Source organism: Myodes glareolus, chromosome 7, assembly GCF_982192425.1.
Source record: "Myodes glareolus chromosome 7, mMyoGla1.1, whole genome shotgun sequence".
NCBI lineage: Eukaryota > Metazoa > Chordata > Mammalia > Rodentia > Cricetidae > Myodes > Myodes glareolus.
In genome coordinates, this window is record NC_142032.1 from 80,883,520 (window position 1) to 80,896,564 (window position 13,045).

The 13,045-nt window shown below is 47.1% G+C and overlaps 1 protein-coding gene across 7 annotated transcripts in view; it reads left to right on the forward strand.

The window, feature by feature from the left end:
* Nucleotides 1-1,517: 1,517 nt before the first annotated feature.
* Nucleotides 1,518-13,045, forward strand: part of Arhgap17 (Rho GTPase activating protein 17) — a 92,439-nt gene continuing 80,911 nt past the window's right edge. For 5 of the 7 annotated variants that reach the window (XM_048460447.3, XM_048460451.3, XM_048460449.3 and 2 more), the window contains exon 1: nt 1,518-1,686. In XM_048460447.3, coding sequence (XP_048316404.1) covers nt 1,634-1,686 — 53 coding nt within the window. In that variant the 5' untranslated portion in view covers nt 1,518-1,633. The remainder of the gene's footprint in view (nt 1,687-13,045) is intronic. The other 2 variants (XM_048460448.3, XM_048460452.3) reach the window with 1 other exon arrangement.

Consider the following 13,045-nt stretch of genomic DNA (forward strand, 5'->3'; position numbering starts at 1 on the left):
TACAACGTGAGGTATGGAAGCTTAGTCTGTCTTCCAGCTGGAGGGACGTCGGCCATGATGAGGAAGGAGTAGGAGTATGATCCTGCTTGTAGGCCACTCGCCCCCAGGGTCAGAGAAAGCAGAAGGTATTGAAGGTCTCAGTTCAGCTAGCTTTTTCCTCTCCAGGCAGCCTGGGGCCACAGATCATGGAAAGCTGTGGCCCACATTTTGAGTGACTCTCCCCATCTCAATTAACCTAATGTAGATAATTCTTCACAGACAAGGGCAGATATTTGTTTCTAAGGTGATTCTAGATCCTGTTGACATTTTAAAGCATCACAAAGCTTGTGAAGAAAGCCATAGACCACTGGATGCAGGGAGTATTGTCTACACGGAGTAAGGGCTGCAGAGCAAGGAGGACAAGGCTGTAGGCCATAAAATGCACCTGGTTCAGTTGGAGCAAATGATCCCAGCAAGTTTTCTTGCTGCACTTTGCCTGCGGGGCTATGGTCATTTAAGGCAGCAGGGACTCAGTGACTTGTGAGTGTAGAGTGGTTGTGGGCCTAGGTGTGTATACTCTATGGGTGGCTCTTATCTGATTGATCTTACTCTTTTAGCCTTTCCTGTGGACCAGTGAGCAGCTCCTGAAGAGAGTCGCAGGCCTCCATGACACACTCTCTCCTGATACTTTGCCCTTTGAGCAGAACAGAGGACAAGGGGTGTGGGTGTTGAGGGCCTGGAGCTCCTCATAGGGTTTCTTCGCTCCGCTTGATCTAGCTCGGCTCGCTCCTGCTCTGCTAGGATATACCCTGGTCTGATCCACTGCTCTAGGTTCGGTCTACTCAGCTCAGCCTAACTTCACTTAGTTCGGTTCTGCTCTCCCTCGCTTGACTCGACCACACTCAATTAGGAACACACCTATTCGGCTTGGCCCGGCTCCTCTCTTTCTAGGCTGGCTCTGCTCGCGGGTCCGGCTGGGCAAGGCCCCAGCACTCTGTGTTCCGCCTTGAGCGACCAGGCCCGGATCTACTGTGCTCACCCGAGTTCTAGCTGGCCCCTCTAGAGTAGGTACCCAAGCTCGGCTCCGCTCGGCTTTTAACGCTGGGCTCTAGCCAGAATGGCCAGCATCCAGGGTCTCCGCGGGTCTTGGCTCCGCCCTTCTTGGTTGGGCCACGCTCGTCTATCCCCGATTGGCTCAACTTCATCCCTCTCCGCCCGACGATTAGTTCGGCTCCACCCCTAAGTTCGCCTAGGTCTTGCTACGCCAGACTTCTCTGGTTTCGGCCCGGCTCTGACCGGCACAGCTCGGCTCCACCTATCTGATTTCGGACCCGTTCGGCTTGGCCCCACCCACCTCCTCTGGGCCTCACGGGTCTCCGCCCTGATTGGCTTAGCTCCACCCATCTCGGGTTCGTTCGCACCTGCTCGACTCCACCCCTCTAGTTTCGGCCTTGTTCGGCTCAGCTCGGCTCCACTCGGTCGGTCGAGCAGAAGGGGCGGGCGGCCTAGCTGGAAGTGACGCGGCGAGGGCGGGGCCGAATCGTAGGCTCCGTCGCCGCCTCCCGGGCCGGGAAGCGATGTAGGAACCGCCAGACAGTCCCCAGCTCTCCCCGGCCAGAGCCCCGCGGCCTGCCGCCGTCGCGCCGCCGCCGCCATGAAGAAACAATTCAACCGCATGAAGCAGCTGGCCAACCAGACTGTCGGCAGGCGAGTGCGCGAGGCGCGCCGGCGGGGGGCGGGCCGGTCCTGCGCGCGAGGAGCCGGGGAACGGGGAGAACCGGGCGCGGCCCGGCCTGGGCCAGCCGGGCGGGGGTCTGCGGCAAGCTGCGGCTTGGGCGCTGCCCATTGTCCTGCCCAGAGAAACATTGCCCTCGAGGGACCCCCGCGAGCCTTTACTCCCCTGTGTCCCCGCCAGCCCGAGCTCGCCGCCTGCCGCGAAAACTCCGCAAACTTGTGTTCCTAACGCAGTGCCAGGCGCGCAGCTTTGGGGGCTGCGTTCCCAGGCTCTCCCCGCCGACCCGCTGTTGCAGCCTTCCTCCTCCCAGAAGAGCTTGCTGGTCACAGGGACCCGAAGGGGTGTTAGATGAGTGAAGTTCAGTCTCCCTGTGAAGGAATCGAGAAGTGTGATCTCAAAATCCAGACTTCTGGGAACTTGTTGCTAGTTCTTGACGTTCAGAAGTTTGGAAAGGGAAAAGGATGTCTTTTCTCATCTTGGATGTGGAAACAGATATTTTGTGTTTCTTTGATACTGCAGGAGTGCTTGACAGGAAACCCTGATTTTTTTTTTTTAAGTGAAAGAATACAGGAGGGGCTGCAGATGAGTGACTGTAGAACAGGAACGATGTGCGGTTTTTAGAGCTTCAGGAGGCTGTTGTCCTGTGCTGTGTGTGCTATCTGCAACAAATATTTCAAGGTCTTGCAGGGCGGATAGTGTGCTGAACCAATTTGCTGTTTATTCTGCACGGAGATAGATGAATTTTTCATAGCTCTCGCTGTTTCCCTCCTCCCCTGACAGTTAAGGGGAGTTTGGTTTGGTTGAAGCACGTGAGACACTTCTTTTTTTTAATGTGTAGAAAATACTTTTACTTCCTCTTGAGTTTTCTAAATTTGCTTTTTAGAATGTTTCGTTTCCCTCAACTTTCTGCTAGGTTTTGTTACGAAGTTTCATAAAAAATCCCCATCTTGTAATTTTGGTATGCATTATCTTTTATCCAGAATCAGCCCCTGCCCCCCACATGCCTGTTTTTCTGTTGCTTGTAGAATTAAAGAAAGAGGAAGATCAAGGCAAATAATCCTAATGGCTCAACCAAAAACATTATTATATAAAAAGTAATGTGTTTTGTACCCCTTTCTCAGCAGTATGCATAGCAGAATCAAAACTTAGTGAATACCAAGATATAATTGTTCGATTGTTTTTATTTATTATTTATTTATTAGGTTTTGTATTGTGTGGGACAGGTGATAACTGCTGTTTTTATGCAAGTTCTGAGAGCTAAATATCTTTAAAGCTATTTAGAGTTCTGTGGACTCCTGCTTCCCTTAGCCTCCCTTCCTACTTTTACATTCCAGCCGTGCCTACCCACTTTCAGTTTCCCTGAGAGCCCTTTAAGCATTATCCTCTTCCTGGACATCCCGGAAGCCCCTTTCCCCACATCTAGCTGATAGACAGCTCTTACGGATTCTTCAGGTCTCTCGGCGATAGTCTCTGTGCCCTGTGAAGATCCGTCATGCCCCAGATGGGCACCATCATGATACCGTGCACTACCTGCTTTTCTGTAATCAAACTGCAGCCTTACCTGCTTGTGTCGCCTGTTGGACTGAGCACCCTGAGTGTCTTTCCTGTGTGTCTTTGAGTCCCAAGACTTGTGACCTTTATCCCGTGACAGATGGGCTGTCGAGATGGTTAATTCCAGGAGTCTAGCTCCTTGCTACATTGCCTGGTGCTGTGGGATGAAGCATGGGAAAATGTGAACAGGATAGAGCGGTGGTGATTCATACTGGGACAGTAATTCTGGCCCTGACCTTTGACTCTGTTTAAAAATCTTTATTACCAGATGCCAGTGGAAGCTGTAGCTATTGCCGAGCTGTAAGGGTGTGGCAGCTGTGAGACTCAAGTCGGAACATCTGTTTTTACTGGGGAGAAAACCTGTTGCTCTTTTGCTGTCAATTTCCTAGACCCATCTCTCTCTCTCTCTCTCTCTCTCTCTCTCTCTCTCTCTCTCTCTCTCTGTGTGTGTGTGTGTGTGTGTGTGTGTGTGTGTGTTCCTGTTTAACCCTACGGGGTAGAAAAATAATGGAGGACTGAGCTGAGAATTATTATTGAATGGAGCCAGATGGTTGATAGGCACCATAAGCAGACATGGGTGTAATTTAGTTAAAAGATCAATGCTTCTCTAGCACAGATTTCTCCCAGCCGTGATCTATATAGAGAAGGAATTTACAGATGGGAATGCCCACTGTTAGTTTGTAGAGTTCTAGATGGCACCTTGTAGGGAGGTATTCCTGTAGGATGGAATACTTGCAAGTAACTCCACCATGAAGTTTCATGGGACCAGCAGGTGGAGGATTAGTAATGCCTAGACAGAATGAGCTATCATGATGCAATTTGTGTACAGAGGATGGATGAGTCTATTGGCGATGTGAACAAGGCTTATGATGTGGCTGCCCTAAGGAAGAGTAATGGGGAGGGTTGTTTTTGCCCACCTGCTCTTTGTGAGTCAGATATTCAGTGGACACCGAGACTATACTGCACACCAATGTGCGGCAGTAAAGAATCAGATAAATACAGGATTTCTGCCCTGGAGCTGCTCTGTAGATCTGTGGGGGAGATAGGCAAGCCCCACATAATTGTAAACATAAGATAAGCACTTTCAGAAGGAGGGCAAGTACACCGAGGAGAACCTGTCTGCCGCTGGATGGAGGAGGCCACAAAACCTGCACCGAGCCTTTTGTTTCCTTCTGCCTACCAGTACTTCTTTCAGATTCTCTTGGAATGATTAGGTCTCTTCTGGTGATGAGAAAACACAATTCAAGGTGCCTGAGCAGGAAGGAAATCATTGATTTGTGAGCCCGCCCGCGTCCAGACAGTGCATCCTTTGTTAAGACAGTTTCACTGTGTAGCCCAGCAGCCCCAGTCCTCCTGCCCCAGCCACACCAGTGTTGGATTTGGTAGCATCCAGGAAGGCTTACTTTTTAGACAGGCTGGGTTCACAGACTTCCATTATCCTTAGCACAAGTCTCACAGGAAAAGAATACTTTGTGACTGTGACCAAAGTCCCGGGATTGGCTCTCTTTCTGGGTCACATACCTTTCCTGGGAAATGGAATGGACTTAACCCCACCCAAACAGAGAGTGTAGGAGTGCTGGTTCCCCAAGGTAAACTGGGGTGCTGTTACAAGCAGAAGGAGAACAGGCAGACCCTGATTAGGCAAGCAAGAAAAACCCCACAGGGCTCTTCCAGTCTTGCATGGAAACCGAGAGGCATTCTCTCTGGAAAACTCTTACCTTCAGCTCGTAAGGGCTGATGGCGCACCAGGGGATCAGGATGGTGGCGGCGGGAGAAGGCTGTCCCGGAGGATGAGAAGTATGAAGTGAGGAGATGCATGTGTCAAGAGAGGAGCTGGAGGGGTGTAGCTAGGAGCACGTCCCTTTCAGAGTCTGCCCCACGGGAGTTATCTGGGTGCTGTCATTGCTAAGTCGGGGTTACAAACCCAGGTGTCTCAAGGGCCGGGGAAGAACTGCAGAGAACCTGGAAGGCAAGTTCTGATTATGGGGACTATGGGAATGTGGGTCCCAACTTCTGGAGTTCTCAGGAAGATGCCGAAAATGTAGACTTTGGTGACCATTAGATGGCATTTAACTCAAGTTAAACAAGCACTGTACTTTACATGACACGACACGAAACTGTTTTGAGGCCAGGTGTGATCAGTGGCTCTGTGCTGGCAGCTGCTCGTCTCAGAGGACTTGGGAGCTACCACTTCTTGATTCCTTCTTTACCTGCTACCATGGCATCACTGGTTCTCTGATTTTGTTGGGGTGCTCGTTTTCTTTTGCCGAGATCTTTATTAGGGCCACAGTCATTATTTCACCTTTCTACAGCGTGTTTTTACCACGGACTGTACCTCACCACCTGGCCCGGTTCTCACCCACAGCGCCTACCATTTATATTTTATGAAGGAGGACAGATGACTCGCCTGGTTGGCACAGCGACTTAGTGACCCATGCAGAACTTGGTGTGGGGCTTCTGCCCCTGCAGCCCATGTCCTCCTGACCACAGAACTCAGGTTGCCTTTTCACCAGGAAGGGTGTCATGTTTATGAACAAACATCTTAAACATCTTCCATGATCGTTAAGCCAATGCCCTTCTCATAAGGAGCTTCCCTGATTCTCCCAGCAGCTCTGGAGTGATGTTGTTCATTCTCGATTTAACAATAAGGACGCCGGAGATTAAAGAGGTCATGGAGCTGGTTCGTGACAGAGTTGGGGCTCCGAACCGGATTTGTGATGTTGAAGCAGACACGTGTGGTGCTTCATTCATCTTCAGAGCTGCCTCCATCAGATCTCGGAAGCTGTGTGCATGATGCTGCTATAACCCAGTGGCTCTCGACCTGAGGCTGTGTTTCCTCAGGGGACCCTGGGCCTATCTGGAGGCTTTTAGAGGCTTTGCTGAGGGCAAGAGCTCTGCCATTTCTGAAATATGAAAGAGCCATATTTCAGCCTTCTTGATCGTCATGACTTGGGTAGGTGGGGCCACTGTTGCTGCTGGCATCTGGTGGGTTGAGACCGCGAGTCCTGGACATTGCCAACAACGAGGAATTGTACAGTACCAGCTGCATTAGTGCAGAGGTTTAGAAACCCGACTTAGTCCTCCTCAGTGTTCTGGGTATGAGTGGTCACAGCCCAAGGGGGCAGACTATCAGCTTGCAGGTCATAGATGTATTGTGTGCTTTTCATTTATTGTTAACTTTAAAGATTTGGCGCTTTTCCTCTGAAAAATATGAATCTCATGCTTCTTCTAGAGGAATCTTGGAAATTCTGTCAGTATCAAATATCTCTGTCTAGTACAGGTCCTGGAGCAAGTTGCAGCTTTCACATTGGGGTGGGCATCCACTCCCTGTGTGCGCAGCCCATAGCTGGTGGGCTTTACCTCTTTATTGTCCTTGCTGACCTCTTCCTGATCACTGAGATCTAAGGAGCCTCTCCAGGAACAGAGGCAGCCATCCGTTACAGCAGCAGGAATCACTTTAGCCAGAGACATTGCTACCTGCTGGTCTCACAGTGGTCCCCTGGCCTCACAGTGGTCCCCTGGCACCATGTTGTCTACAACTTCTTCATGAGGCAGCACTTCCTGTGGGTGTCTCTCACACACCAGCTGCTTGCTTTGCCGTAGCATCTGTTCCTCACTGATTAACGGCTTCTTTCCTCTCCTTGGGTTTCACTCTACCTCTACCCCAGAGATCTCTGAACAGGTTACCCAAGGAAAGCTGGGTACCAAGCCCAGTGGCTTCCATCCAGCCTTTGATACAGCAGGAGTGGGGGGAAAAGATCATATCTGGGTATCTTCTTCATTGGCTCATCTGAGGTCGCCTTGGGTGGGTTGTAGGTTGAGGAATTCTAGAATGCTAAACAACCTATTTACAGGTGTATGACAATCCATCACCCTCTGGGGAGTCGGGGGAGTTAAAAACAGCCACAGAAGGATGTGGTCACCTAGCATCAGCTTTATTTATGACGACAACATGGGACTCATGAATCACCGCATGACAGAAGTTCCTGGTGCTGGGCACCACCCTGCATGATTTGCAGTTGTAATGGAGGGCGCACCATGCCGACTATGGAATACTTTGTATGTATCATTCTGTTTCTAAATGTAGGTGCATACCATGGTAACCAAGTAAAAATCCACTGAAACAAGTTATTTCATTCCATCTATTTGGCATCTAATTTCCTGAAGGCCTAAGGACCCACAGTTCCAGATGTGAAACCCTTGAGGCCTTTGTTTTTGTTTTGACAAAAGGGTCTTGCTTTATAGGCCAGTGTGGCTTTGAACTCCTAATTGTTCTACCTCAGCCTCCTAAGTGCTGTGATGACAGGCATGCCTTCTTGTCACCTTCGGACAAGTTTCAGAATTCAGAACTTTTCAGGCCCCGGAGTAGTGTGCATATATGCTGGTGTCGTAGATCTGTAGCAAAACGTGTGCATGTAATTACCCCAAAGGACATAGGAAATGTAGCTGCCCATGGTAGCTTCTTATCATTACAGATCAAGTTTATAGTCAGTGGATTTCAGGTATGCCTCGTAAGTTTCAAATTTAATTTTATTTTTGCCCCACCACCATGAAAAGGATTGTGGATCTATCCTAGTTATAGTAATGTACCTATATGAATGACTGTAAGTCTTTCATTTCAAATAGTGCCTTCCATACGTCAAGAGATTGGAAACTACAATTAATAGTGTATGAGCAGGGATCACAATCTCAAGTGCCCGGGCAGATAAAGAAATGGAGTGGGAGGTGGGTTTGAGAACAGGGAATGGTGGGGGCTATTGAACACTTATCTATCCATTTAAAGAGGGGGTTACTTTTTACCTTCAGCCAATTGTTACCTTGGTAAACGTACATATGTACATACATCTCCCTTTTTAAAAGAGAGGGACAAACATGTATTTTGTTAGTGTGAGTGCCTGTGTGTATATATGTGCACCACAAATATGCAGGAGCCTTCAGAGGTCAGAAAAGGCACCAGATTCCCAGGAACTGGAGTTACAAATGGCTGTGAGCTGCCACGTGGGTACTGAAAACTAAACCCAGGTCCTCTGCAAGAGCAGCAAGTGGTTTTACCTGTCCTGAGCTGTCTCTCCAGCCCCCTCACATCTCCCATTTTCAATGATGCACCAGAATGCTGATTTTTCTGTAAAGGTTTATGATACTTAAGTGCTAGGAACTAAAAAGAAGAAATACTATCCATGTAAGCCAAAGAAAACATATCTGCAAACTTTATCTGGCTTTGGGCCATCTGCTTTGACCTCTAGCTTAGAGACTGATACTTGTGGCATGAAAAGTTGTCTGGTGGTAGTAGTTAGCTACTTCTTAAGATGTAGATGGCTAATTTGTTAGTCATATATTATTTTTTACATATATGTTACTTTTATATGAAATACCTTCTAAGAAGAAGAAAACAAAAATGTTGGTAGGTATTTTATTTTAGAACTGCCTTATTTTCTAGCCAGTTGGATAGTTTCCTTTTAATCTACCAGTTGGACTTAAAGATATTTATCTTAGAAAAGGTAATGAAAGACTACTTTAAAAAAAGGAACCCTTGGAGCTGAAGAGAGGGCTCGGACCTTAAGAGTACTTGCTGCTCTTCCAGAGGACTGGGTTCCTAGCACCAAAAGGTCTGCTCACAGCTGTCTGTAACTCTAGTCCATGGGATCCAGTATCCCCTTCTGGCCTGGGCACTGCATACACCTGCTGTACATACATACATACATACATACATACATACTACATGTAGGCAAAGCACTCATAAACATAAAAAAATAGATCTTTAAAAATGAGAAGCCTTGGGGCTGGAGAGATGGCTCAGAGGTTAAGCGCATTGCCTGTTCTTCCAAAGGTCCTGAGTTCAATTCCCAGCAACCACATGGTGGCTCGCAACCATCTGTAAGGGGATCTGGTGCCCTCTTCTGGCCTGCAGGCATACACACAGACAGAATATTGTATACGTAATAAAATAAATAAGCATTAAAAAAAATGAGAAGCCTTTAAAAAAAGAATGAGTTAAGAAAGGCTGTGCTATGCTCTTCCTCCATTTCCAGGAGCACAATGATCCTAGCAAACACTGCACACTCTTCGTATATTTGTCACTTTAGTATTGGACTAGGATGCTCAGGTCTCATAAAATGCTATAGTGTTTGCATATAGCCATTGCTATTGTTCTATGTATTTTAAATCATCTCTGGATTACTTAGTATAATTAGTGCATTGTAAATACTATATAAATGTTATGCTGTATATTTTAGGGAAGAATGGTAAAGGAAAAATCTGTTGAGGACAGAAGTAATTTTCCACGAAGTATTTCGTACCCAGGTTGGTTGAATCCATACATGGGAATACAGAGGAAAGCCAACTATAGTGGTACTAGGAAGCACTGTTTGTCACTTCTCCCAAACCGTTCCTTGGGTGACCTCAGCCCCATAACTCTCACTCTTTGGTTGATGGTTTGCATTTTTTTTGTTTGTTTGTTTTTCGGGACAGGGTTTCTCTGTAGCCTCTGCCTCCCAAGTGCTGGGATTAAAGGTGTGTACCACCTCCACCTGACTGATGGTTTGTAGTTTTAAGATCTGGTCCTGGCTTCACTCCATTCTCAGGTGATACTGCCATCTTAGTCTTGAACATCTCTGGCTAAGTGTGCTGCAGAAATTGAACTCATCATGACCTTCACCCTTAAATTCTCATTTTCTTAGCTTTCCCACATGATGGATCATCAGACTTGCCTGCAGACTGAGTCTAATCCATCCTGTTTTGTCAAAGAAGGCTTTTTGCAACTAGCACAACCATACACTGCAATAGTAGGGTTGAGTCATTAGAATGGTGCCCTGGTTGGCACATGGAACCCAGAGAGTTTACAGTGAGTTTGCTAGGCTGGGCATGCAGCTCACCAGTGAGTGCTTCTGTGGCCTGTGAAGCCCAGAGTTCTGTCCCCAGTGACCATAAAACAGAACACAAATTTTTCTTTCTTCCCCAGGGACACAATGGCATCACAGCTCCCAGCTGTTCTGCAAGTCCCGTTTCTTTCCTACATTTTACATCCTGCTGTCACTGTCATGAGCTTCCTATTTTTTTTTTTTTTTTTTTTTTTTTTTTGGTTTTAGTTTTTTGACATAGGGTTTCTCTTTGTTCCAGGACAGGGTTTCCTGACTGTCCTGGAACTGACTCTGTAGACCATGTCGGCCCTGAACTTTGCCTGCCTCTGCCTCCCAAGTGCTGGGATTAAAGTTATTACACACCCCTTTGCGCCCCCCGCCCCAGCTTCCTATTCTGATCCTTGCACGTGGTTTCTGTTCTTGATGGACATCCTTCCTGTCACCTTAGTCAGCCTCTCATCTTTGTCCTGAAGATTGTCTTTCAGCTAGTTTTGCTGTCAAAGGGAGAGCAGCAGTAAATTGTGTGGAGCAACGTGCTCTGGACTAGTGTGCAGCTAAGACAAATTCCAGAAGATAGAACAGATCTGTGGAAAGCTTCTGTGTCGGATGAGGAACTGTGCTGAGTGGGTAGATCCGAGTTGCTGCACATGAAAGGAGAGCGTGTTTGCCGTGGAAACAGTGTCCAGTCTCTTTCAGTTAGTGGTAGGGCTGGGGATTCTGGGCCACACCCTTTCAGTGATTGCAGGTTTGGGCTTCCCTATTACTGGATATTGACTGCTGAAGAAGTTTCTCTCTTCTACTCCCATCCCACAGTTTCTCTTTTTAGGCATCTGCCTTATCAGAGATGCTTTGTCTAGCCGACCGTTTGGTCTCTCCTTTAATATTTTATCAGCATTTCTTCTCCAGTTTCTCCTGTGTCACACAAGTCAGTCAAACAGTGCTTCATAAATGCTTTAAATCATAAGTCGCAGGACAAGTCAAGAGGGACTCGGGTGAACACAAATATTTATATCAACACATGTTGAGAGATGCATGGTGGGTCTTCCAGCTACCTGTCACTTGGCAGTGCAAACATTTAGAAGTCCACCAGCTTGAATTTCACATGGTCATTGAATACTTGCAGATGTATGGGCTGGAGTGGCTGATTGAAACCAAACCCAGCCACACCTGGGGGAATACACCAGAGTATTTCACTCACTGCATATGGGGGTCTAGGATTGAGGATGTTGGGTGTAGCACAGGGATCTCTGACGTGTGCCTGGAGGGGCACATGTTCAGTTAGGGCCTCTCTGATTACAGAAGCCTGGGCATCATGGTGATAGCCTCATGGAGATGGTAGGTGACAACAGAATTGCAACAGGTCAGACATAAACTTAGGGGACCTGACCCTGTATATTGTGTCCTTTAATGTCTTCTTCTGCTTATAAATCAGAACGACAGCTGTGTCTGCTTCTTAGCACTTGTTTCCTGGTCGCTTGGGTAGAGAATGGCAGTTGGCGTGCACTGACAGTCAGTGTACAGTGTAACTTTCTTCTTGAAGCTTTCAGAAACATTAGAATTGCTGTGTCCTTAAAAAAAAAAAACCAAAAACCTGGTATTACCTGATTACATCTTTCCTCCCAAGAGAAATTTGGTTGCTTATTGAAATTCTGTTGTGTTGTTATTATATTTATTGTAGTGCACTTTTCATTTTCTGTACTTGTTTTTTTAAAAAAGATCTTTGATAATTTCATACATGTATATAATGGATTTTCACTTAGCCCCTAGCCCCTACTTTTGTAACTTTTGTATGAGCTTAATCATGATTGTTTGCATGAGCAGGAATAGGCTAGAAAGAATGATACCCCTCCACTAACAGCCATTAACTGCCCGCGGTGCTTCAGTGGTGAATAGGGCCTCACAAAGTCCTCTGTCATGCATGATAGTGATTGCCCAGCTTTCAGCAGGTTTATACCTCTCTTTAGACAATGGTAAGACCCTCTCTGTGTTTGCATCTGGGGATGTTAGCAGTTAATAATGTACCGATAACTCCCCCTGAACTCCCATATGTCAAAATGAAAATATAGTCTTTGACCACTACCACCAACTCCTGGAGTCAGGCAGTGTTCATAGCTTGTGCCTTTTTGTAGCCTGTCGTTAATACCCTTTTCCAGTTTGAAGAGATCATGGTTTACAGACTACTGCAATCAGATTTGGGGGCCCTTTTGTGTGGCAGTTAAGAAAGTGAAGATGATGCTTTTGGGCTTGAAGTCTGGGAGCAGGTATGGCTAGGAAACTGTGGCACTAGGATGAGAGGTGAGGACAAGCTGACCTAAGGCGACAGCACCTCAGACTGATGGGGAAACAGTGCTACAGTGTTCAAGCTGCAGAGGAAGGACAGGGAGAGGTGAGGACAGCGAGGCACAGGTGCTCCTTGCTGACACAGGCTACTGGGTGACTCCACCTCTGTGCTGTGTCTAGTACTCCTCTTTCTTATGTGTTCTTTGGGTCTTCTGCTGGCCCTCATTGCTCCCACTGCTTTGGGATCAGCAAATGTGTGAGCGCCAGTTCTGCACTGTCTCAGGGACTGGTGGTCATAATCTGCTGTACTGATTTTTTAATCAGGATTTTAGCTGGTCCTTTTCATATGATCATTTTCAGTTTTGTGTCTTTTCTACCTTCTAGGGAATTTAAAATTCTGATTGTTTGGAGATGCATTCATTAAAATATTAATTGGGCTAGGTGTGGTTATTGGTACATGCCAGAATCCCCGGATGCAGGAGGCAGAAACAGGAGGATGGTGAATTCCTGGCAGCCTGAGTTAGTGACAACTTGTCTGAAAAATAAAATAAATAAACCAATAGTAGTATTTATTGGGTACCTACTCTGTGTGAAGCCCTAAGTTGTTGTTGGTGGTCAAAGACTACTAGGCCCTCATTTATTT